Here is a 27,211-nt window from a genome sequence, read left to right as displayed (position 1 = left end):
GATATCAGTACAGTGGACAGATAAACAGCACATTCTACATTTTGATGCATGTGTGTGCGTACCATCCTCATTTTGGAGAAGTTGACAAGACCTTCCTCTGTAAAATTGGGCGTTCCCTCCTCAATAAAGGCCAGGTCTGTCAGGTACATTCCCAGGTATGGCACACATGGAGGGTTGCAGCTATAGAGAGAAAAGCAGTAAGCCACATAAACAAAACAACAAACAAATTTGCACACACCTTTAATATGACACGCACAATAATATCACATCTGAAAAGTCTTACTTTTTCAGGGTCTCCCTCAGATTTTTGAACCTTCCCTCAGAGGACACGGTTTTCTGCAGTTTATCCATCAGAGCTTTACTCTGGACACACAATACATATTTAAAATCAGAAAACACTACTTACTCTAAAATACAGAGAACAAATCAGACTGGTGCATTAATCTCAGGACCACTTGCTCTCAATAGAAGACAGAATCATGACAAAATGACTAAATCAATTTGCTTCAGTCTCAAATTGCTAGCGTGGCTCGGTATAGAGACACACTGTCTGGTGATTGGATGGTTATGGGTTTAATCGATTTAGTGTTCATCAGAATTAAGCAAAGGGCAGAAACTGAAGATTACAGGTAAATGCCTTTCTGCATTGCTTTGAACTCTCTAATGATATCCATTCTCCCAGGGTACACACATTTAAAACATTACAGAGACAGAAGTAGTTTCCTCTAATAATCTGAAGGTAAACTATAAAACTTTGTATTGATACCCAGCACTTAGATGTGTTATGCTTTCTATATACTTTTTAGATTTTAACCACAAGAAGATGGAGGATACCTGTTTGCTGATTTTAGCCCAGGTCTTCTTTAAACGATAGATGGCACTGCGATTGAGTGCAGATGTGATCTCCAGTACACCGTTGTAGTTGTTGAGGCAGCGGCAGATATCAGCTACTGCCACCCACTTTTCTATGGAGTTGGCCCTCGAGCCCACATCGGTATGGGTCATAATCTGTGATGCCACCAGATTACTCATCTTTACATAGAAGAGAACAGAGAAAATAAAAATGTTATAGGATATTTACAGAGAAGTCCCAAAACAAAAAAAGAGCTTGAAGACATTTTAAGAGCTTACATCATTGAAGTGTTGACTTGTTTTCATAATGTATGGTGTCCTTTCTGTCTTATCAACCTTCATCCAGCCCTGGCCCAGGAACTCTCTTACAGGGGGAGGATAAAGATATGTGATACATCCAAGCCAGCCAGGAACAAGATCCAATCAGTCATAATGAAATGTAGCACAGTAATCTCACAAGATATGTAACTTTATTTTAGCTAAAACCTGTGATGCAGCAGGGGTGGAAAGAGATTTCTTCAACCAAAAAATCACCACAAGTACAGAACGACAGCTGCCGTGAAATACTTTGCTCAATCAAGAACTGAACAAAGTGTGGATAATATATTTTAGTATGAAAATCTTGTATATAGCCAGAATATAAACACTTGAGAAACTAATAAACAGCATTGCTTCTAAGACCTAGCTGCATTCCTTAATTGTTAATTGAGAACAAATTCTCAAGATGGCAGTAAAGTGATTTATTCTGCTGTATGTAATGTATGTTTCATTAAATAGAACACATTTACAGCTACAAAAAGCATAATCTAAGGATGCTTTTTAAAAAAAAAAGTATGTTAAATTAACTAACAATAGGGGAAACTGGGGCAAATCACCTAATTTCCAATAATTAAATGACTACACATGAGTCATTTTTACCATTACTGTAGTCGCAGTTTACAACATAACTAGCCAGTATCATATGAAAATAAAACCCTCATCTTTTCAAACACAAAAAATTGGAGTTATGAAGTGCAAATGCAATGCCTCAGTTTTCCTTGGTGAGGGTCCCTCTAAAAGCACCTTGAGTTTGAGTCAAACTACAGTGACTCATCACACACAGAATCCACAAAGTTGATGAAGTTTTGTTTGGCCTGATGCAGCTCACAGTGCAAGAGAATTATGAGAGGACTGACTCATAAGGAATGCTCCTGAAGACAATGTGATCCAGCAGAGTGATTTGTTCAGCCAGCTCCATCGCTGAGAGAGACTCAAAACACTCCGCCTTTGGACAGTCCGCCTAAACACACACATACCGAGACAAACAGAGGCACAGTCCAGCCATAAACAAACACAAAATCAAATAAACACAAATAACAAGAAGATATAAATATCTAATAGACAGACTGGCTGTGATGATTATGTTGTATGACAGCTGACAGTCCCCTAGAGACTGCCACAGTCGGGAAACGGTGTATTTATCCCTTCTGCCTGGAGGATAGGAGAGCATGTACTAACCAAGGCTTTTCACATATTACAAAGGCTATGGAGTATATCTGAGTGCAATACTCACAATTAAGCCAAGACAATTAACGACACTCATGACTCCTGATTGTTTTATGAGAACTGGTAAAGTGTTTGTTTGGGGGATGTGTATATTAGTGTGTAAGTGCTTTAGGGAGGCTGGTTTCATTAAAAATGCTCATCTCATAGAGCACCACATTAATATTCAAATAAAAGTGAAAGCTGTATCACCCCACTAGTCTCCAACAACAAGAAGTTTAGGTCACTCAGCAAAAGGTATGCCTTCATATTGCAGTTTACTGCTGCTTGATCCACTAACATAAAAAATCATGCAATTTTCTCACCATCTGTAAGATGTCCTCTATCCTCAGCTGGGCATCATCCTGATCATCTTGAGAAAGGGCACTAGGGAATAAAATAGAATAGCATGAAGGTTTTGTAATAATTAAAAGCTAAATGCAGGATATTATTATGGGAAGAAATCTTTAAGTGACATTCAGTGTTCTAGTCAAATGTTCACATGTTGCTGTGCAAGTTTCAAAGGGATGAAAATGAAAGCCACTGTCAACTCAGAAAGTGGTGTCCCTAAAGGGAGGTTGTTTTTACATGTGTCCCCATGGTATGACAAAACAGGTGTGTGTGTGTGTGTGTGTGTGTGTGTGTGTGTGTGTGTGTGTGTGTGTGTGTGTGTGTGTGTGTGTGTGTGTGTGTGTGTGTGTGTGTGTGTGTGTGTGTGTGTGTGTGTGTGTGTGTGTGTGTGTGTGTGTGTGTGTGTGTGTGTGTATGCTGTACCTTAATATGTTGGCAGTAGCTTTTCTCTCCTGAGGCAGAAGGTCTGGATCTCTGAGCACTTCCTCCAGGAGACAGATCACTGACATCTTCAGCTCCCCATTCATCTCAAAATCCTAAACATACAAACACGCACATATACCAATATAAACTTCTATACTTGAGTTACCTTAATCTTGACCTACATTTTATTCTAATCTTAAACTTCAAACCAGATCTTTACCCTTATACAGAAATAGAGGCCAGTATAAATGTTTTAAATTATGTCGCAATATCAGTATACAGTATGTATGTAATATATTTGGAAAATGAATTGAGAAAATATTGGATAAAAATGCATAAAATAGCAACATAAGAATACAAATCCAGCAAAATAAAGGTACTAAGATATCAAATGAATGCAACAAAAGTTCAGCATTGCTATCAGTCAGTCCTGCTAGTTCATTTGCAACACTGTCTGCAATTGCCTACAACTAAAGATATGAAAGGGATATCTAGCTAAAATGGAAAAACTCTTCACTCGACAAATTTATATAATTTTACTTCATCAGTGTGGCAACCAAAATAGAAGTACAACACTAACACAGACCAGAATTTCACACATATATTTTACACTAAAATATTGGCCAAATGATTCCATTATGTATTCCTGTCTCTCCAATAATGACTTTCTCTCGTTTCCCCACATGACCAATCATCAATCACTGATATATAATTATTGCGGCACACATAAACCTTTGGCCGCGGAGAGTAGGTTGGGTCCTCAGATAAGTCAATTTGTGACGCGCTACTAAATTATGATAACAGCCTCTTAAAGTATTCAAACGGTGCATTTATTGTGCATAAACAACACAACAGGGATGGATGAATGAATAACTGAAACCAGCGGGTTAAACTGATAAAAAAGGGGTGATAACTGAACGGTGAAAAAGCGGTCAACAAAAATTATGGCTTCTCCCCAAAAACGACTCTCTCTCTCTCTTCCTCATCTGGAACACCGGTGAGTGCCCACCTTTACGCACACACACCTCCGCACGCACACACGCCTACTCCATGAGGACCACCCACTCACTCCACACACACACACTCAATACACCGTGCTGCTATCTTCATCTATGTCTCTTACACACCAGCCCCTAATTATTAGGTCCCACATAATAATTCATATTTCATAACACAAAAAGAGACATAATAAATCGTCATATCAATTTCAGAAAAAATGCAAAAAAATGTCCAATAAATTGCTCAAGTTCATGAATAAGTCATTAAAGATATTCCTTCTTCTGGTCTATGACCGATTAGCGCGAAGTCCAGATCAGGTCAGGAAAACAAAGTCCATATAGAGGTCAGCAACGTCCTCATGCTGCCTCCTCCTTCTCCAGCAACAAACACACCTTGGATATTGGTCTGTCAAGGCAACTAGTTCTCGTCTTGATCCGAATTTGACGCACAAATCCCTTGCGATCCGGAAAAGTTTGCATGACACGTCCCATAATCCAAGAATTACGTGGTGCGGTACTGTCCATAAGCAAGACCAGATCTCCTGCAACAAGATTCCTCTGGACTCCAGTCCATCTCTGTCGTTCCTGTAACAGAGGCAGGTACTCCTTTGTCCAGCGCTTCCAGAACAAATCAGATACATACTGGACTTGCCTCCATCTTCTCTGTGTGTACAGGTCGGCTGCTTGGAACTCTCCAGGTGGAAATGAAGGCTGGTTTTTAAGCAGTAGCAGATGGTTCGGCGTCAGTGCTTCCAGGTCGTTGGGATCGGTGGAGGCCTTGGTGATGGGCCTGCTGTTGACAATGGCTTCCACTTCACAAAGAACTGTGTGGAGTCCCTCCTCATCCAAACGTTGTGCTTTGAGAGTGGAGTTCAGAACTTTCCTCACCGATCTAATAAGCCTTTCCCACACTCCTCCATGATGTGATCCTGCAGGGGGGTTGAATGTCCACTTAATGCCCTTTTGGAGTAACACATCATGCACCTGTACCTGGTTCCACTGCGCAATAGCTGTTTTTAACTCACGTTCTGCACCCACAAAGTTAGTCCCATTATCAGAGCGCAGCTCGCGGACCTGTCCTCTTCTGGCTATAAAGCGCCTCAGTGCATTTATGAAGGAGTCAGTGTCCAAAGAAGATGCCACCTCAATGTGAATAGCTCTCAATACAAGGCAGGTAAACAGGACACCATACCTCTTCACTGTACTCCTCCTGCTCCTCACTTCAATGGGTCCAAAATAGTCGACCCCTACACAAGTGAATGGGGGTTCATCAGGCTTGAGTCTGTCTGTCGGCAAGTCTGCCATCTGCTGGCAAACTGGAGTGGCATTGAGTCTTCTGCAGATGGTGCACTTTGACAGAACCCTCCTAATGGCAGTGCTTGCTCCTGTCATCCAGTATTTCTCCCTGAGCTTGGACAACATGTGGTTGCGACCGCTGTGTCCTACCTCTTGATGGATATTTCTCAGTAGCAGGGTAGAAATATGAAGATCTTTTGCCAGAATGATAGGATGCTTAGACTCCAAAGGCAGTGCTGCTTTGCTAAGCCGTCCTCCCACACGCAAGACTCCATCCTCCAGCCTTGGACACAACTTATACAGGTTACTACTTTTCTTGACATTTTGTTGCTTTTCCAGACAAGAGAACTCCTCAAAAAATCTTCTTCTCTGGCAAAACTGAATTATGGCCAACTCAGCCTTGTCAATATCCTCCACTGTAAGAGCTCCCAGAACCACTGCTCCTTTAAATGTGCACTTTTCTTGCTCCACAATGCTCTGTTGCCGTGTGCCCTCTTCACTCTGGTTGGCTGTTAACCTTTTCCTCTTCCTGACACAGGACCTCAACCACTCCTTGTATTTCAACCACCATGCCACAGCTTTTTTCAAGCGGATCCACGAGGAATAATGATGGATCAGGTGAGTAGTGGGATCCTCTTCAGCTTGTACAGCATTGACAACAACACTTTTCTTCACCTCTGGATCTTCCTGGGGGGGGAGATGGCTCACAGGCTCAGGGTTCACAGGCCATTCTGATTCAGGTTGACAAAGAAACAGAGGTCCCGTTAACCAGAGTCTGTCCTTCAGAAATGCTTCCACTTTAACCCCTCTGGATGCTGTGTCTGCTGGATTTGAAGCTGTATCCACGTACCTCCACTGAGCAGGGCGAGTTGATTTCAGGATCTCAGAAACACGATTGGCAACAAACACCTTAAATCTGGAGCTTTCGTTGTTAATGTATTTTAGCACAGAAGCACTATCAGTCCAAAACACAGATTCCTGAAGACTCATGTGTAGCTCTTTCTTCCACAGAACATCCATGCGACTGGCCATCGTTGCTGCAATCAGTTCCATTCTTGGAATTGTAACTGTCTTCAGTGGGGCAACACGAGCCTTTCCCATAATGAAAGCAGTGTGCTTTTGATGGTGCTCGTTCTGTAATAGCAGGTAAGTGACTGTACCATAGCCTTCCTCAGAAGCGTCGCAGAAATGGTGTAATTGTGCAGTAATAACATGCCCAAACTCCAGAGGTTTCAAACATCTGGGTAGCTCAAAGTTGTCCAGTAGGTGGAGCCCTTGCACCCACTTAAGCCACTCTTTGGACACAGTCTCTGGTATAGGGTCATCCCAACCAACTCCTCTTCTGCACAAATCTCTCAAAATCCTTTTTGCTGTCAGAACAAGGGGACTTAACATGCCGAGGGGGTCGTAAATGGAGCTTACAGTAGAAAGGATGCCTCTGCGGTTGAGTGGTCTGTCTTTCCATACAATTTTGAATTTAAAGTTGTCTGACTTAATGCACCACTCCACACCCAGCACTCTTTCAATGGCCACAAACTCCCGGTCCAGATCCATCTGCTCCACACCTTTAGCTCTGCGAGGCTCTGGGATGGTCTTGAGCACTTCAGATCTGTTACTGTGCCACTTGGTCAAACAGAATCCCCCTTTGGCACACAGAGACATGAGCTCATGACAGAGGGTCGTTGCTTCCTCCTCCGTTGCAACTGCCACCAAACAATCATCCACATAAAAACAGTGCTGCAGTTTGTCCACTGTCTCCTCCTTATGCTCATGTCCAAAATCCTCTGCACATTTCCTGAGGGCAAAGTTGGCGCAGCTAGGGGAGGATGTAGCTCCGAAAAGATGCACCTTCATCCTGTATTCACATGGTGCTTGGTTCAAGTCTCCTTGTGGCCACCAGAGGAATCGCAGCAGATCAGCATCATCTGGGGGCACATGCACCTGATGAAACATAGCTTCTATGTCAGCCATGATGACCACAGGTTCCCTCCTGAACCTGGTCACAACACCAATTAGTGAGCTGGTTAGATCGGGCCCTTGCAACAACTCTTCATTCAGAGATTGTCCCTTGTAACTCGCACCACAATCAAACACAACTCTAAGTTTTCCCTTTGTCGGGTGGTGGACACCATGGTGCGGTATGTACCAGACCTTGCCATCATTTCTTTCCAGCTATCCATCAGGAACTCTCTCAGCATAGCCTTTATCAAGTAAATCGTTAATAAATGTGTTATACTCCTTGTAAAACACTGGATCCCTCTGAAGCCTCCTCTTCAGGTGGTTTTGACGTTGCTCCACCACTTTCCTGTTATTTGGCATGCTGACATTTGAATTTTTCAAAGGCAGGGCAACCTGGTAATGACCATTAACATGTTTGGCTGACTTTGTGACCATGTCCATAAACCTGAGGTCTTCTCTAGACAGACCAACTTGTTCCTCCACAGCTGATTCTGGAAAGTCCATCTTAAATTGCTGTTGCCACAGTTCATCCAGATTCACAATGGACACACGATTCACAGTTACTGGCTGCTCACAGTAATTGGCCTCTCCACCGTTTCCTGTCAGTGGTCCATTTACCGTCCAGCCCAGTGCTGTCCTTATAGCATAGGGTCCATTATGCTCACTGCGGATGACCTCCAGTGGTTCCATGGCTCGTGGCACATTCGTTCCTATCAGCAACTCAATTCCAGCCTCAATCTGTGGTAAGGAGATGTGTTTTAAATATGGCCAACTTGTCAGATCCTTATTTGTGGGTATGTTTGCTTTGTGGACTGGCATTGACAGCTGAGTATACGCTTTTGGCAACTCAATGAAGCTGTCATCCTCAAGTGCTGCCACCTCCAGCTCTGGCACGATGTAGCTACTGACCACCTTCTCCTGCCCCATGGTCCTGAGAAGAATGTTGGCTCTCTTCCCAGACAAACTGAGCTTCTGCTTCAGGCTCTCAGTACAGAACACTGCAGTACTGCCCTGGTCCAGAAAGGCATAGGTGAGAATGATTTTATTGCCCTTCTTCGCCTTCACTTGGATCGGCACGATAGGAAGCTTGCAATCCATCTCACCAGCCCCTGTAAGCCCACTGGAAACCAAGGTGTCCTCCACTGCAACCTGATTGCTTCTCTCAGCCGGTTCCGCAGTTGCCACACTGTCCTTATGAAGCACAGTTGGATGTCTTCGACCACACTTAGAGCAGGAAATCTTCCTTTGGCAATTTTTGCTAATGTGTCCTATACACAAGCAGCGAAAACAAGCACCATTTTCCTTCAGGAAGTCGATTTTCTGTTTGTGTGACATTTTTTCCAACCGTGCACACACATCCAATGTGTGTCCTCCAGTGCAGCAGGGACAGATCTTCTTACCTGGCGGTTTTATGTCTGCAGCTTTATTCACAGGTTGAGCTGTTCTCTCCACACGATTCACTGTGGTAGCAAAGCTGGTTCCTTTAATGCTGGAGCGAGGGGGAGGTTTGTATTTCATTTGTTTAGTTGTTATTACAGTGTCCTGAATGTTTCCAAACACAGGATCTGTCAAGATTTTCACCTGTTTTTCCACAAAGTTGGCAATGTCCGTAAATCTTGCTCTTCTGTTGTATCTTTCCTGCAGGTCACACGCATCGCACCTCCAGCGGTCTCGAAGTTTGTACGGTAGTTTTTTAATGATTTCCAACATGTTTGTGGGTGTGTCCAGATCATTTAAATATTGCACATCCTCCATTGCGTTGCAGCATCCTCGCAGAAAGAGGCCGTACTCCTGTAGGGCTTTCACATCCTCTGTTTTGATAGTGGGCCATGACAAAGCTCTCTCCATGTATGCTGCTGCCACCTTTTGCTCATTGCCATAATGCTCTTTCAACAAAGCCTTCGCCTTCACATATCCTCTGCCCGACTCAATGTGCTGACAACTCCTCACTAGTCCCTTTGCATGCCCTTTGGTGTGCTGTTCAAGGAAGTAAAGTCTGTCACAGTTGTTATTGGTGTTCCGTTCAACTCCATTTTCAAATGCTTTAATAAAGGAATGGTATTTAAGTGGGTTACCATCAAAAATGGGAATTTCTCTCTTTGGGAGTGCTGAGAGGCATTGTTGTTGCATTAAAAGAGTTGAAATTTCATTTTGTTTTCTCATTATGTCTAGCACACTGTCATTTTTTGATGCCTCAGTTTGTGTAACATTGGTCACAGGATCTTCAGGGGCCGTTAAATAACGTTGCAGCATGTATGAAGGACCTGGGAGATATTGTATGTCGGGTAAGTGAGTGACTTTAGGCTTCACAGTTGCCTGAGTGGTTTCCATTGTGTTGGTTCTTAGTTTAACTGGCAGTGATGGGACAAATTCGGTGGCATTGATGTTAAGTTGTTGTTTTGAGCATGTCTTTTCCAAGTATGAGTTCATCCCATCTGAAACTTTTGACTTTGATTTACCACCAACGCCGCTTTGTGATTTTATAACACTTAGTTTTGCCATTTCCTCAGCAATTTGATTCTCCAGTACCAGCTGTTCCCTTCTTTTGCGTAGCTTTAATTCCTCTTCATCCAATGCATGCTTTTCCTTTAATGCCTTTTGTTTTGCTGCCAAAATTGCAATATTTGCTTCTGTTTTTAAGCGAGCAGATGAGCGTGAAGATGAGGATGAGGAATGATGTGAGCGTGACTTCTTGGTTGCATTTGAGATGCTGTCACAGGGCTGTAGTTCATCCTGAGGATCTTTTACAGTGGCAACAGGTACTGGGGGTTCAACATCAGACAAATCCTTGCTTTTTTCAACAGGCATTTGTTCTTCATTATTTATTTCCTTTGTTGGTTGTTCAAAAGTTGTCTGAAGTGGCAATTCATTTGAGTTTTCATGCGGATTTTCCTTTATCCATTTTTCCACTTGTTCCTTGAATGCATCACTGTAATCCATAATGCTGGAAAACCACTCTTTTTGTTTTTTATCCTCATCATCGGGAAGCAGTGGCAATAATTCGTTGTGCAGGTCCGTGGCCTTTTTACGCAGTGCATTCAAGTTATTCAGTTGTGAGGGGATTTCAGTTACATTTTCTTTTGATTTCATGTGCGCTTTTAACTGCGGAATGAGGTCTTTGATTTTATGAACGGCAGTTTTGCGCTCGTGCTGCAGCCGTTCAATTTTATTTTCCAAAGCCTTGGCCGTCAGTTTGATTTCCCTCTTTTCACGTTCCATGTTTAAACATTCAGCATCATCATTTATTTGACTCATTTCCATTAGATTGTATTTTGTATGAAGCAACACAATCACGTTTCATTCAAGAACGCATTCAAATCCATCCATAGACATTGCATTTAATTCATTGACAGAGCAGATTCGATCCAAGCATTTCAACCAGCAATAGGCCGTTAGACAACATCAGCCGCAACTTATTTATGCCACAAAGTCCCGACATCACAATCCAATAAAGCACGGAGAAGTTGCGCCACCATCAATGCGCCAATACAACCAGCGTAAACATCCATTTAATACATTGTCCTCCTTTCCTCATTTGACACAATGCATTCCAATCGCAGCGGATTGCTTGATCCACAAACATCAACAGGTTCAGGCCTACCTGCTCCCAGGTGAGGTGGATGGCGTGGTGTGACACTTAGCTGTGGTGGCTCTTTGTTCCCAGGCTAGTCGGTGCGTGACGACTTGATTCCTGTTGCGCGGCTTGATGATTTTCATTAAACGCCTTTTTTGTTGACAAATATTGCGGCACACATAAACCTTTGGCCGCGGAGAGTAGGTTGGGTCCTCAGATAAGTCAATTTGTGACGCGCTACTAAATTATGATAACAGCCTCTTAAAGTATTCAAACGGTGCATTTATTGTGCATAAACAACACAACAGGGATGGATGAATGAATAACTGAAACCAGCGGGTTAAACTGATAAAAAAGGGGTGATAACTGAACGGTGAAAAAGCGGTCAACAAAAATTATGGCTTCTCCCCAAAAACGACTCTCTCTCTCTCTTCCTCATCTGGAACACCGGTGAGTGCCCACCTTTACGCACACACACCTCCGCACGCACACACGCCTACTCCATGAGGACCACCCACTCACTCCACACACACACACTCAATACACCGTGCTGCTATCTTCATCTATGTCTCTTACAATAATGGTTCATGTCCACCAACCATTCATCCATCTGCCTGAACTCCCTCTTTCCTTCCAGACTTAATACCCTCAATTTAACTTCTGTTCAAAGGTCAGTTTTAACAAGCATTTTGTTCTTTGGCATCTAAAGGAAAAATGTTAGTGGGTGTATACAGTATGTGTGTGTTTGTAGTTGCTTCTGTGTTAATAAGCTGACCAAAGCGTACCTGTCAACACAGCATTTTATATTATTGAAGAAAAATACTTGAAACAGATCGATGCAGTTAGACTGGAAGGACCTCTAAACACGGAGTCAGGCAATTACCTTGATATTCAATTCATTAGAGGCACCACTGTTTAGCAGAGGAGTAGGTAGGTGGAATGAGGTGGATGGAGCTGGTTACTCATCTGATACAGCAATAATATTCGGTGTGTGTTTGTGTGCATATGGTTGTTTACATGCTTGAGCGAGAGCAGCGGAGCAGAGAGACAATGCATCAGACACCTGCTTTAATGAGACCACAAACTTGATTGACCTAGCAAAACAGGCAACCCCCGCCCCGCTCACACCACCACCAGACAGACCTGTGAGTGTTTGGAGACCCAGTGCCGCAACACATTGAGAACTCTGTTGGTTGCAGCTCGTCGGATGATGAACTCTTTATCACAAGTTCTTTCTGAGTTTGTGAACACTGAAGAAAACATGTAAACAAAAACAAGAAAAAGAGAAAGAGAGAAAGAATGAGTTATCTTATTATCTACTTACTAACAGCATCAGTAATGCATCAGTAACAGCAAACAATTTCCAGAAAGTTTTAAAGGGTCCATACACCCAAACTGGATGAAGTCTGGATAATCAACAGTCCATTTTCATATATGACTATATTAATTCTGTAGGAAATAGTTCCATTAAAACTGTTTACAGCGTGGTGTGAGGATAAGTAATTGTGATCTTGCCACATCTACGAGTTAACTACATATACTATAGTTCATAGTAATACAATGTATTTTAAAGAAAACTACAGCTAACAGACATAATGAAGAACACAATATACAGTCTACAGGAAATTAATGAAAGTCAACGTCATGTCCTCTGAAGTGATGGAAACACTGCTGTGTGTGTGTGTGTGTGTGTGTGTGTGTGTGTGTGTGTGTGTGTGTGTGATTGTACCTGGTGGTGAACCGTGTCCTGCTGCTGCAGTAGCGATAGCAAAGGCTGAAGCAGGAGAGACTGAGCAGCGGGAGTTCTCCCCTGACTGGACTGCAGACACACATACACATAGTTATCATCAGCAACAACAATACTGTTATAATTTCTATCATTTCTGTTGCCTATATCACCAAGAGGAGTGCATACAAATGTATAATAATTAACTTTGATTTCATCCTAATGAACCATAATTACAATGGTCACACATTTAAATATGTATTTTATGTGACGTTTTCATTTTAATGTCACATTGGCTATTATATCAAAATACCTTTTCATAACAATTACAGCTTTGTGAAATTACAGCTTTGTAAAAGTCACCATAAGTGTTGGTTTCACTATAATCTTTATCATGATTATCACTGATGATGAGACCTTCAATAATCAATATCAGACATCGACATAATTGTCATCATTGTCACAGACCGATAACAGCTATCCTCTGCGTTGTTGGCAACAATATTTTCAACAACTAGTCATTAGTTTTAACTGAAATTATCATTACCATCATTATCATTCAACTCAAGCTGGCACACCTCATGGAAAACCATCATAAAAGTACTAAAGATGTCAGGCTGCAGGTTCAGGGATCTGTGCCTGGCTATGTCTCTTTGCAGAGTATCCCGTCAGTGGGTACAGTACACAATTAAATTCACACACACACACACACACACACACACACACACACACACACACACACACACACACACACACACAACACACGCACACACACACACACACACACACACACACACACACACAAACACACAAACACACACACACACACACAGTCTAACCTCCAGGCTGTCTGTAGCGGAGGTGTCGAGGTGTGGAAGGGGAGCGACATGGGGACATGTCTCCTGCTTCACTGCTCTGAGGAGACTCTGGGAGAATTTTCTCCAGTGACACTGACTCCAGCACAGCTAGACAGGAATAGAAGATAACGACAAGAGTAACAATGATGATGATGATGATGATGATGATGATGATAATAATGATGATGATGGTGATGGCCATTAATGTTGCTGCTTTACTGGAGAGAAGAAATTTATCATACTTAGGTTTGCCACCAAGCAGAGACCAATATACCCAGTGGACAACATCGAGACTTTAATAGTTCTACGAACATTTTTTGCATGTGTGTGTACATTCATTTGCATATACAGTACTGTGTGTGTGTATCTGCATCCATATGGACACACATGCCTATGTTTCATACTTGATATACATGGCAAAAGTTCAATTAGAACTCCAGTAAAAGGTCTGAAGGGAATTTCAACAACACCAATGATGTTTTGCTACTATTTACTGTATGTCATGCATTTTGAGGTTTTGTTTTGGCAATAAATATGTTGTTTTATTCCAGCAAGACTTCTAATATGAAATTAAGAGAAAGACCAGGATGGACCATTTGATGATGCCCTTCATCATTGAAGCACATGTTCAGGAGGTCCCATTCAGTGTACAACGACTGAGGAAAGCCAAGAAAAGGGCATCAATAGACTGAGAATATGCAAATGATTGTACGTACATAGATACACACACATAAATACTCTGACTGATTAAGAAACTGAGAGGCAGTATGCAGAGGAGGTGAGAGTAGCTGGTGTTGGTACGAGCACTAATGGCTCTTTGTCTCCTAGTGAGCGGTTAGCAGCTGTCACACATGCACACGCTTGAACACACACACACGCACCAACACACACACACACATGCACATTGTGTGTGTGCACATGCTAATGAGGGTCTAACTGCAGCTTGTCCTTGCTGTGCTGTTTCAAATGCCCTGGCGCTATCTCTCTCCATTCTGAGAGGGCTGTTTAACCACTACTATTAGAAGATCTGAGCAGCTTAGCTGACTCAAGTACACAAATGAAAGGAGATAATGATGTCCCATCAGGTGCCTGTTCTGCTCTTACAGGGAACACTTCACACTGTGTCATTTTATGAGTGACCCCCAGCTTTTCTATTTCATATGCCAGTAAGGCTGTTTATGTTAATGTTGAGTCACAGAGGAAATGTACGGTAGATTATAAACTTAAAGAAGAAACTGCACGTCATCCAGCTTCACATAGAAAGAGACTGTACAGAGTACAGAAGCACTAGTGAGAAAAAAAACAACACTTTTACCACATTTAAATCATCAGCCAATGCTTCACAACTTTCCAAATGACTGTAACAGCCCAAAAAATAATTAGAATAATTTAATATTTGTTTTATTTGCTCCAAAACCTTAACATACTCCTTTATAATTTGGAGTAAAGTTGTTGTCACTGTTACTTTCTAAATTATAGTTTAAAGAAACAATAATCATAGTAAATATATAGTAAATAATAGTAAAGTAATAAGTAATGTGTCTGTGGAATAAGTACAGAAAAATGACAAGAACTGGAAGCACATTCACATAATTCTTGATTTAAAAAAAGACTTTTACACAATTGTATTTTGTCAAAGTTCCTGTGTGGCTGCTTGTATTTAGACATTTGAGATTTTATAAAACCTCATAAAAAAGGGTTTCACAGAAAAACATGTAAAGTATAAAAATAATTATAGTTAAATAACTCAGTTATTATAGTAGCACCATTAATATATGCTCTAATGTACAGAACAAATGTTTTTGCACAGCATTAGTGTATTTCAGCTTACCTCTGCGGATGCTTCGTCGCAGTTTGCCACAGAAGGGGTCGATCCTTGGCAGCTCCTCGCCCTCTGCAGTCGGGCAGGGACTTTGGTCCGGGGATGAGGGAATTGGAGGAACTTGGTCCTGTGGTGACTTGGAATTGTTGGGCGGGGGGGAGGTGGAGTTGGGAGGAGGAGAGGATGTGGTTGGGGTTGGTGTCTGAGGTGTTGGGGTCTGGGGGGTGTGGGCAGATGTTGGGCTACTGGCAGCAGAGTGGGAAGTGTTGTGGTTTATGCTGTAGTTGGAAAGAGGACTGGTTAGGTCAAGTCCCCCAACCCTAGCAGTGATAGGTGAGTGGAGGGAAAGCTTCCGTGTTCGGACAGGCGAGGCGGTGCGGGACGGGATGGAAAGAGGAGGAGGAGAGGAGAACTTGCGGCAAAGACGAGGAGATTTTTCGTTTATGTGCTCACCACCTCTGTTATTCTGATTTGTAGCGAAGAACAGCTCCAAGGATCTGAAAGGGGGAAAGAGGCAATATCTTAGCAAAATAATAGGAGATTTAAAAGCAATAAAAAGGGAGTTTAGGGAAAAGGATGAAAAGTAAATGTGCAATTGCAGCAGCTCAAAAGAAGATCTTGCTTGCGATAAAAGGTTTGGTCACAAATGAATGTCATCATATTGATTTTCTATATTCCAAATATACGTTATTTCTGGTATAAGGCCAAAAAAAGGCATGAATACAGAATTAAGGGAACATCTGATTTTAGAGCATACTGGGTCAGCTTAAGGCACTAAATGTTAAATGTTGGGCATTTAGCTGATATCCAAAGTGACTTATAATGAAAGGGCACATTCAGTGCAGCCATAAAGAACTAGGGCAGTGACACAGCCTAAAGTTAAAGTTCTCTTTCAACTTTATTTTAATGGTGTTTACATTCACATCAGATTAACTGTGAATTGCTACTGTACATGGTTCCCCATTTTTAGGGCCAGAAAGGCAATTGAAAAAGTTACTGATATAAACCTAAACAATATCTGGTTGCAAGTACTTGACGACGTACGACCCACGGGCATCAGCACACACTAAGTGTCTTCATTGTAACTGCTTCTTTTTGTGGATTTTTCTATTCAGTCTGGTCCTCAGCAAGTGGAACATGCTCAGTGTGGTTGAAGTCAAGTGACTGACTTGGGTTTTGTCAAGAAATGTTCACTGTTTAGCCTTAAAAATAATTGATTATCCTAAAATTGTGGGTCCTTTTTATGTATAGAAAGGGCTTATATTAATCTAAAAGTGTTTTGCCAACATAGATGTGAGCATCAAACACCTTTACTGACTACAGTCTACTATTATTTTGGTACGTGATTATATGCCTAAATTGAGAACAGACATAGAGAACTACATCAAAGGGGGTGTAATCATGCATAGATAAACACAGCCATCATTTATTCCCACAAGCCTGTTATTCAGCAGGAAATAGGAGAACAAATTGCATCCCAGATTGAAAGAGAAAAAAATGAAAGGAGGACAGAGGAAGGAAAGAAACATACGAATACATTAGATGAGAAGAGGAAGAATATTGAAGCAAACGGTGGAAGAAGAAGAGACAGGCAGCAGAGGATACTCATAGAGAGAGAAACAAAACTGACTGTCTAGGAATGACAAAAAGCATCAATGTGAGTAAAAAGAGAGAAAAAGCCTTGTGGAAGTGATGCTACAGCGAGAAAACATGCTTCACGCTGGCTGCAGGTTCCTGTATTCATGCTTAACATTAACCTAAAACGTTTCCACTTGCAACCCCCATGAGTTGTTGTTGTCCATTCATATAAAGAGATCGATAACGGAGAGATGTCATGCATCAGTTACCAAGACCAGAGGGGAAGAAGAAGAAAAGAAAGAAAATGGGTGAAAGAGACAGAAAGTAAAGACAAAAAGAGAGAGAGGAGTTGGTTACTTGGACTGATCCATGGCTATCTTCTTGATCTTCAGACTGTAGTCAGGACAGATGGATGAGATGGACAGACGGTCATATGAGTGGTACTGTGCCCTGTAGTTGGAGGGAACATGAAGAGACAGAGGGATGGATGACACGGGAAAAAAACAGTTACATGGATGGTTGTGATGGCTGGATTTAGACATGAACAATGAAAAATGAAAAATGTGAGTGGGAAATGTGACAGATTTGGAAGATGGTTTGAGAGAAGATGATGAGAGGATGATAAATGAATTTCCAGGAGGAGGAAAGGTGTGCTTGAGGAGGAGAGGCAGTGTGTGAGTGAGAGAACATGTAAGTATATGTTCAATCTCCCAGATATTGACACATGGTAGAAAAATCCAGTGCAGAAGGGCACACAGAGCTGAGTCAAAGTCAGCTGTTTGAGGAGACACACCTCCAGCTACAAAAATACAAAACCCGAGGGGCTCTTGAGTCAATCAAACGGAGGCATTTGGGGTGCAGTTCAGTTCTAGGTTCAAGAAGTGAGGTTCAATTGTAATTATCTTTAAAAGCATGATCCAATCCAACACATGCTGATTAAAACACATTACAATAAATATCTGCAACATAAAACGTGGACAAAGAACCACTAAACTATGACTAATAAAAGAGTCTTAAAATATAAATACACAAGGTTAAAAAGGTTTCCAAATAATAACAACTCTTAGAATGCATTATATCATTATCCTCTTTACAAACCTCTGTACTGTCTTTTTGGAGAGGGAAGGAAAAATAAAATAAAAGAAACAAAAGGTTGACAAAAAGAACCCTTGAGATTCTCATGTGTCCGTCTGCGGTGACATTAAGGGCCAAATCAAAGCAGATCTGTTCAAGTTAAGCCCTTAAAAACGTTATTTCTGCACAGCTCTGGTGCATGGATGAGTCCTCCCAGAGGCCACAAGCCATGGTCAGCTAGGCTTTACATACAAACTTGAGGAAAAGAGGGGGCTTCCAGTTGAAAAGCTAAGTTAAGTAAAGCCAAGGAAAAAGTCAAAACAGACAATTGTGATGCAGCCAGAGATGAATAAGAGAGAGATAGAGCACAGGAAAAGGAGAGAGAGAAACTCCTCATCTGACACACAATAAATTCCTATGACTGTGCCAAAAACTTTGTTGAAGCATCTGTTCTGCTGGTGTCCACACACAGACTGGTATGTATTTCAGCCAGTATGTATTTAACCTTACGGATAGCAGTGTGAGCTGCTTCCTGAGTCCAAAACACGGACTCACGTCTGACTACATTGTTCACAGAATTAGAAAAGACTTAGAAACTAATAACCACTCCAAACACACTCACATAAAGCCTACACACATTCTTGCACATTGCACAAACACATAGACACAGACAAATCTTTGATTCAGATATATGTGCAAACACACCCACAAATTCACATTCATGCTCATTAAAAACATTATGGAGTCCATATTTGTAAAGGTGCAATTATGATGTGCCTTTGCCTCTGTGGTGCATTGTGCATACACATTATACAGAGCTTTGCCTCCATCAACATTTGTGTCTGTGCCATTTTTTTGTCTGTGTGTACATTTGCATATTTGAAGTTAACGACCTGATAGGAATAGAAGAGAAGGGCTTCTTGTAGATGTCAGCCAGTTTGTCCATGACCACTGTTGCTGTGGTGAAGATCCTGTATGTGTGCAGGAAGGTGTTGAGGAAGTCTATGGAAAGGAAGCGCAGGTCGGTCAGCCTCTCCAGCAGGCGCTCCACACTGGCGTAGCGGATCTGGGGGACCTTGCAGGAGTTGAGCGTCTTGCTGAAGCAAATGTCAACATCATCTTTATGGAGACGCACATCGGATCTGATGGATACACACGTACACACATACACACACATAACCAAGCATGGGTGACTGGTAAACAAGGAAAAGGTTATGAAAGTAGCTGAGCAAAATTAAGCAAAAAAAAACATCCATACATCTCAAAGAAGGAGGCTAAAAACAGAAGTATCAAAGAATATTGTAGATGTCAGATTTCAACAACAGCATAAATGAATGCAAAAAAAGCATAATACAAAACATACAACCTAAACAACAATTGTAGATCAACACAACTTTGTCAACTATGTTTTTACAACACTGGCATGAAGAGATGGTGTTCCTCTTCTCACACACACTAACACACTTACTTGATCATATGAGGCACGGTGACTTTAGAGTTCTCCTCAAACACACTGGTCATCAAGCCATTACAGCGGATATTATCTATACACTGCAAAAACAGAGAGAAAATCGAGACAAGAGGGAAAAAAAGCAGATGACAGGTTGAATCTGTGATGTTGTAAGACATGTTGAGAAAATACTGATATTTTACTTTTAAATCATCTTTCTCACTCTTATTTGTCTAAGTGCTTCCATCAGCCAAACAAATGCTGAGACTTGTCTTAAAATTATTTTCGTCTTTTTGTTAAGGGATTGAGGAAATATACCCCATTTAAAACTGTCATTGTTTTTTTGTTCTTAGAAGAATAAATCCAGTCTGACATGCTTGTATGGTGCTACTCTGTTTGTAAAGTACTGAGGCAGTGAGCTGAACTGAACCCCTGGGGAGCTGCACCCATGTGTGTGTTTACTTATCACTAAGCCTTCTCAATGCCCAGCGGAGACATTCTCCCGCTATTTGGAGGTTCTTGTTATTCTGTGTTTGTCTGGTTGTGGGTGTGTGTATGTGTGACCTTTGTATTACCTGGCTGATATCACTGGTCCATGCAGCCTTCTCCTGCCGTGATGGAGCCAGTAACACCACAGTGAATGAAGGTGAGTCTGATGGTTCCACAACAAGCTTGAAATCCAGCTGACCAAAAACCTGACCGCCAGCCTTAGCTGTAAAATGAAGGAAAATAGAGCATTTGTATTATCTACAGTGCAGCAGACCTCTGCATGATGATGATGATAGTCAAATTCACACACAAACATATACACACATATGCAGCTAAACAGGTTAATTAAATGGACCTGCTATCTCCATACACACACCCCTGAATCTTAAGTATCAAAGTGTGTGTTTAATACAGTGTGTACATGCATGTGTATGTCTCATCACTGGTGTTTATGTGTGAGCGTCTCGTTAATTTCCCCATTTCCTAAATTAATCCTTGAAAAAAATGGACCTGGAATGTGAAAAGATCATAACCTGACATTTAAAGGGGTGAACATCTGATATTTAAAGGGAAGTAATTTCTGGATACTTATCATCTGACACCTAATTAACCTCCATAAGTGGTGAGGGGCCTAAATGAGCCAATAAGACAGCAGCCTGCAATTATGGACTGCCTTAGCAATGTAGGAAACTTACACTCCTCGTCACTGGCATCTGGTTCCTCTATGAGTGTGCATTCAATAAGGGACAAAACTCCACCTTGCTGCAAAAGTTTAGGAGAAAATATGCACAACAGTTTATTGGCATCAATTTCAAATGAATTTCCTAACTGAGATCTGGTTCAACTAGTGAAGAAAAAAGGTGTTCTCACCTTTAGAAGGTGCAGTTTCCCCCCAGAGCTGCGTGTGCAGACCAGGAAGTGTTTAGTGAAGAGGAAACACTGCCTTTCCCCTTCCTTCTTCAGAGACAGAGAGCCCAGACGAACCTTACTCAGCTTCCCTCGCTCCACTGACGGCAACTGGATCAGAGAGCCTGCAGAGCAGGAGGGTCACAGGATTACATTACATTTCATTAAGCTGACACTAAGCTGTGGGGCTGTGTTTACTAAGCTTTTGCAGGAGCACAAAATAGACGTGGAAAAAATTGCATTTCTGAAAACTTCTCTACACATGTACTCTGTGTGTGCACCTGGCAGAGCAATGTCAGGAAAAAACAATGGTGGGGATCATTAAAATGGGCAAAAAAGGTAAAACTTTTAGATATCATACAGTTATTTCATCTCTAAAATGAATAAAGTAATCTTGGATTGGGAAAAGTCATCTATGTCTCCTCTTTGTCTCCTGACCTGTAATTCAACTGTAGCACTAATATCACCATATGCTCTCCTGCTATACAAGTCTGGTTCCTTAACGTATCCCTTAACAGGTACTGTTTTATGTTTACTCAGTAAGACCATTGCACTTTAAATAGAACATTGTCTCTGACTTGATCTGCATAGGTGGTTCTGATTAATCTGAGATCCATCTGGAAGAGCTGAAATTAGGTTTTTGTGCATTGTAGTAATTAACACTGCTCTTCATGATTAAGAACACATCAAGGTGATCAAGAAGGACACGGTTTTCTAAAAGTTGGTTTGACAGAATGGTGGCACTGTATATGAAGACTTACATTACAATGTTGTGGTCACAGGTAATCTACATTACATTCATTCAGCAAATGCTTTTATCCAAAGCTGTTCACATTAAATCTATTCAAACTCCATGACAGCTAAATGTAATTGAAAACTTGGAAGTGCATCAATATACTAAAAATATGTTCACTACTATGACACAAGTCTTTTGTTAAGTAAAGGGACATAGGTTCAATCTGGTGGTTTCACATAGGAAATTGTAAATGAAATGTGTTAAACAAAATACAAGTACAACATTGGGACTAATTCAATGAGAACGGTTCTTGCTGAAAAGTCTTTTTAAATTATGCTAGTTTATTTTATCCCTCAGAATGATGTGTGATACAAATTTGTGGAACCACAGTTTTTTCAGGAAAGCTGACAGAGAGCCAAACCTCCCCACATAGATTGTATTAGTACAGCAGATCATTTCATGTTTCAGTGACTGAGCTCCACCAAGGTACCACATCTGTGCACTCAGAACACCAGTTGACAGAAAGAATAGTCTTACTGTCAGAAAAACCTCCAGAGATTTTCTGCCTCGTGAGCAGTGCTGTGAACTGATGAAGACTCACCCTGCCTGACGAAGGTCTGGCTGGTGTCCAACAAGATATCACAACCTTCTACTATCATCCTCTCGATTGCCAGATTCTTCCGAATGTTCTCTGTGTCACTCACCTCATCATGCATTACTCTGGTCACATAAATAAACAAATTAATACACTTTCAGTATTAGATATCAAGGCATATGATGGCAAGGTATTTATTCTGAAGCAGACACATACCTGGACAGTTCCTCTAATTTGGACTTTGCAAATTCAAGACTTTTGCGTTCCACATGTTCATGAGGTGTGTGTGCCAGTAACTCATGCAAAGTGATGATGTAGCGGGGAATCTTATGTGAGAGGGGCATAAAGTGAAAGAAAAAAATATTTACATATTTGAAAAATTTGTAAAAGAGAGGTGAGGAGAGGACAAATAGAGAAAATCATTGACAGTTGTGAGCACACGTGTGCCGGAGTTTACCTGGAACATGGGGTATGTGAGGAAGGTCTCCAGCATTCTTCCCTCGCAGGCGGCATTGGACTCATATTGTTTCAGCAGCTTGTCAAAGTCTCTGTTCTGCTTGCAGTTGGCTAAAACTTGGAGGCTGTACTGATGGTTTCTCACAAACTCCTGATAGATGTTGAGCATGGGCAGCAATATGTCAAATAGGTCAGCTAAACAAAACAGAAAACAGAAAACATACAGTAAATGTTCACATACACATATACATAGAGGCTTAAAGCCCAGCATAGCATTTCTCAAGTATTCTGCCACCAGCAGTTTGAGATGAACATATTGGTGCTATTTTACTCCTGCTGGCACAGATCCATTGCAATTACAGTTGAGCTAACTGGCATTGTTACATCCTCTCTTTTGACAGATCTGTGACTAAGACAGTGACAGAAATCAACCCCTTACTCACTTGTTTACTACTCCCTATGTAATAGACACTAAATAATTGACCCAATAGTGAGCAGCAGATCAAGATTTTGCACAAATTAATCATCATTTTGTGTCATCGCTGTCAGCTGTAGAAATGCATGATGGCAGTTTTCATATCTTTAAAATGTGAAGTATTGCTTTGTAGGATTGTTAGCAGAAAGTAGTGTACATGCGATGGGAACTACTTTTACAGTTCCATCGTAGATATTTGAGAGCATTAGACAGTGGATATATTTACACACTCAGCATTCAGACACTCAAATAAATGGGTAAATGTAGTGCACTATATAGTAAATAGGGAGTGATTTCAGACAGACATTTTTTTATCCAGGCCACAAATCTTGACGAAGAATTATTTTAGTCTAGTTTTTATTTTATTTTTCTCTTTATATTTTTCTGTACTTTGTTTTTATTTTTTTTCTATTATTGGGTTTTCTTGTTTTTATGTTTTTAATTGTATTATTTTTATGTTCTTTGGCCGAGACCCGCCATAGCTGCAAATAAAAGTAACGCTGCAAACAAAAACAAACGCTGCTGCAAATAAAAAGAAACGCTGCTGCATATAAAAGAAACACCGCAACAAACAAACAAAAAAAACACCGCAGCATATAATTAAAAAAAACGATGCAAATAAAAAAAGCCACAACGGAAGTGAATTACCGGGGACTGTTTTTGCCGAAACACCGGAAGAAGAAACAACAACAACAACAGGAATACGAATTGGATCGCTACATGTACTTTTTAATGTGTTATTTTGTCAGGCGATGTAGCCCCAGGTTTGAAGTTGAACTGGAGAATGCCGGTGTATTGTTAGCTTCGGCTAACACGGGGAGACCACTAACGAGAGTGTGTTATTACGTTACGTGTTGGACTAAATACATGGACATATTGAGGAAAGTATTTCGATGTTATGGAAACGGATTTCATATTTCACAAGAATGGATACTTGGCGAGCTGTACAGAAAGTCCTGTGTCATAAGATGATCGTTGTGGATAAAGGGAAGACTTTGAAGGTATGTAGGCATTATAGCTGTTTTTACTTTAGCTGAGTGGCTAGCCGAGCCAATCGCTAATACTATTACGGCTGTGAGCAACCATATAAGTTGTGAGTGGTCTTGAATGAATCAGGAGAACCTATGCTTTCTAACAATGTACGGCATGAATAAATATGTTTAAGGGTTGGTGTTTAAAACATTCAGAAGGACTTGTGGCTACCTCCCAACCTCCGACCCGTCCCGTAGGCGGAACAGCGTGTTGCAGTTCCGATCCTCATCCCCATGTTGGCTGAAACAGACAAGTCACCCTCAAACATGCTGAAAACCATATTGGTGTTTGGTTTGCAGTTAGTCATCCCTAATGTTTATGTGGCTTTGAGGATGTTCCTCACGTTGCCGGTGACAAACTGAGGGGGAGCGCTCATTTTCTCATTTGGGGAGGATCAAACTTTCTAGTTAGTTTTCCAATTCGTAGTCCTGTTGTTGTTGTCTCTTCTTCCGGTGTTTCGGCAAAAACAGTCCCCGGTAATCCACTTCCGTTGTGGCTTTTTTTTTATTTGCATCGGTTTTTTTTTATTATGTGCTGCGGTGTTTTTTTTTTTGTTTGTTTGCTGCGGTGTTTCTTTTATTTGCAGCGGTGTTTGTTTTTATTTGCAGCGGTTTTTTTTGTTTGCTGCGGTGTGTCTTTTTATTTGCAGCGTTTCTTTTATATGCAGCAGCGTTTCTTTTTATTTGCAGCAGCGTTTGTTTTTGTTTGCAGCGTTACTTTTATATGCAGCAGCATTTCTTTTTATTTGCAGCAGCGTTTGTTTTTGTTTGCAGCGTTACTTTTATTTGCAGCTATGGCGGGTCTCGGCCACCGTACAATTCTTTCTGTGAAATGTTTTGTTTTTATGTAAAGCACATTGAGTTGCCCTGGGTATGAAATGCGCTATATAAATAAAGCTGCCTTGCCTTGCCTTGTCTTATGCACAGACAGTTTTGTGTTTGTGCTGTGTGTTTGTGTTTTGTGACTGATTGTGGTTTTGTAGAATTTAGTTTACAGTCTGTTTCCTGTAGGGCTGGAATTAACAATTATTTTCATGATCAATTAATCTGTCAATTTCTTTTCTTGATTAATAGATTAGTTGTATGGTTCATAGAAATGTCCACTAGATGTTTACTAGAGTAATATTATCTGAGGACATACTTTGTTTGTTCCTGCAATTAGGAACAATTTGACTGTTAATAGCTATAACGTTAACTTGTCTTCTAGTCTTTACTAATATGAAACCAGTTATTGCATTAGCTAATTCATTTTTACAATAACGTAGGTTAACTTTCATTTGGGGTACCTCATTCATCATTGAATTTGTTGTTGTCCAATACTGTTTTCACTGTTTGACAATTACTTTCAGAAACGCATAAAAAGGCCAACTGCTGTCTTCAATCTTTGTTGGCAATATGTGTAGCTTGCTGCAGAGCTGTGCACTTACATGCAATGAGAGGGCAGAAGACAGAGGTTTAAAGATTAATGGTCAAAACAAAGGAAATACAATTTCCTGCACAGTGCACGGCTCATTTCCTAATATGAATTCATTCAAGTCAGACTCAAAATGGTCGAGCAAACTGCAAGGGAGGCAGACGGTGAAAGGGGTGAAACCAAGCAAATGTTAGACGAAAATGAGGAGGGTCATTTCAAAACTGTGCAGCTGTGAAACTGACTACTGATAAATAATAATAATACACTCATAAATCACTGCTTTATTAATTCTGTGAGTGACTGCTTCCCAGTAACTTTATCAGTCATGTGCAAACCAACAGTAGACCACAAGCAATTGGTTTAAAGGGCATCATAATTGAGTTAGATATATTACAAAGTCTTTCCAGTGAATGAGGAAAACCTCATTTGAACATTTATGGGGCACTCTGAAATAGCATCTGATGTAGCTGATGCTTCCTATTTTACTGCAGAGAACCTAATTACTCAATCATCAGGTCTTTCAATGGCCATGCTCTCAAAGAGATAAAAGTATCAAACCATGCAAGGAAAAGCAAAGCACAGCTTTAAAAAGCATTGATTATACTGGGGATATTGGATGTGCTTGAGGCTAAATTGCTCAAAATCAATATTAATAATAAGACAAAGAATCGGTTTGTTGTAAAACATATTGTTGATTAGGAATATATATTAGCCTGAAGCAGGATGTCAGATAAGGACGAAATGTTTAATCAGTCGACCCTTTTCTTCTTGAATTTGTCACAAGTAATTTGCTGCAGTGTCTGTCAGCAGTCTGTCTCCTAGGTGATTCTTATCTGTCAAGGGGGCTTCTGTTTTAGGAGGCAAAAAAGTGGGATGCCTTCTGGTCTGGGTGGTCTTTGTCTGTCAACACAATGAGTATACATGTTGCAGACTGAGATAGGGAAATGAGCGTGTGTGTGTATGTGTGTGAATGGGGCAGTAAGACGTCAAGGCTGACGTTTGAACAAAACAAACTGAAAACCTGACCTTGATGTCGCTGAGTGGCTGCAGCGTGTGTCTTGCTGTATTTTGTGCAATGTGTGAGGTTGAGCAACAGCTTACCCAGCACCAGGGTAGGCCAGTTCGCTATCCTCGCCTTCAAGCCTTGGTGGAAAATCTCATGCAGGAACATGATGGTCTCACTGCAGACACAGTGTAAACACAGTGTGAAAACACAATGACAAAAGCAGTTTTATTGCTTTCTTTTTGAAATTCTTCTACATAATTAGCATCTTGCTTAAAAGAAAAGATGGACATAACATGTTTGTTAATCACACTCAAGCACATGTGCACAGGCAAACACACCTGTTGAGGAAAATGCTGCTGACATCATCGTGGCTGATGGGGGGCTTCTTTGAGCTGGCAGCCATCCTCAGAGGTCTGAGGAAACAGTTGACCAAGATGTAGAGCTGGTGGACGTACCTGCCATCACAGACACATGAGGAGAAACAAAATTAATCAAATGTATCACCAAGATCATAATGACCATAAACTAGTAAGGGAAGCACTCCCACCCACCAAAATAGAATATTACATTTTTCTCCTAAATATAAACTATGCAAGAAATTGAGTCCAAACGTTTAACTTGT

General features: G+C 41.0%; 1 protein-coding gene across 3 annotated transcripts in view; it reads right to left on the bottom strand.

Moving 5' to 3' along the window:
• Window positions 1-27,211, bottom strand: part of rasgrf2b (Ras protein-specific guanine nucleotide-releasing factor 2b) — a 47,763-nt gene that overhangs the window by 666 nt on the left and 19,886 nt on the right. The window contains exons 6-27 of one of the 3 annotated variants that reach the window (XM_053325119.1): window positions 26,928-27,044; window positions 26,685-26,764; window positions 22,665-22,858; window positions 22,424-22,533; window positions 22,214-22,332; window positions 20,841-21,001; window positions 20,666-20,732; window positions 20,057-20,193; window positions 19,500-19,582; window positions 18,925-19,173; window positions 17,315-17,407; window positions 15,389-15,876; window positions 13,540-13,665; window positions 12,704-12,793; window positions 12,118-12,224; window positions 3,148-3,260; window positions 2,700-2,760; window positions 2,028-2,131; window positions 1,132-1,216; window positions 835-1,032; window positions 284-363; window positions 63-180 (exon numbers count right to left, since the gene is read on the bottom strand). In XM_053325119.1, coding sequence (XP_053181094.1) covers window positions 63-180; window positions 284-363; window positions 835-1,032; window positions 1,132-1,216; window positions 2,028-2,131; window positions 2,700-2,760; window positions 3,148-3,260; window positions 12,118-12,224; window positions 12,704-12,793; window positions 13,540-13,665; window positions 15,389-15,876; window positions 17,315-17,407; window positions 18,925-19,173; window positions 19,500-19,582; window positions 20,057-20,193; window positions 20,666-20,732; window positions 20,841-21,001; window positions 22,214-22,332; window positions 22,424-22,533; window positions 22,665-22,858; window positions 26,685-26,764; window positions 26,928-27,044 — 2,980 coding nt within the window. The remainder of the gene's footprint in view (window positions 1-62; window positions 181-283; window positions 364-834; window positions 1,033-1,131; window positions 1,217-2,027; window positions 2,132-2,699; window positions 2,761-3,147; window positions 3,261-12,117; window positions 12,225-12,703; window positions 12,794-13,539; window positions 13,666-15,388; window positions 15,877-17,314; window positions 17,408-18,924; window positions 19,174-19,499; window positions 19,583-20,056; window positions 20,194-20,665; window positions 20,733-20,840; window positions 21,002-22,213; window positions 22,333-22,423; window positions 22,534-22,664; window positions 22,859-26,684; window positions 26,765-26,927; window positions 27,045-27,211) is intronic. The other 2 variants (XM_053325121.1, XM_053325120.1) reach the window with 2 other exon arrangements.

Source organism: Scomber japonicus, chromosome 9 (assembly GCF_027409825.1).
Source record: "Scomber japonicus isolate fScoJap1 chromosome 9, fScoJap1.pri, whole genome shotgun sequence".
Classification (NCBI taxonomy): Eukaryota; Metazoa; Chordata; class Actinopteri; order Scombriformes; family Scombridae; genus Scomber; species Scomber japonicus.
The sequence above is the reverse complement of the archived record's forward strand: the minus strand, read 5'-3'. Positions and strand labels throughout refer to the sequence as shown.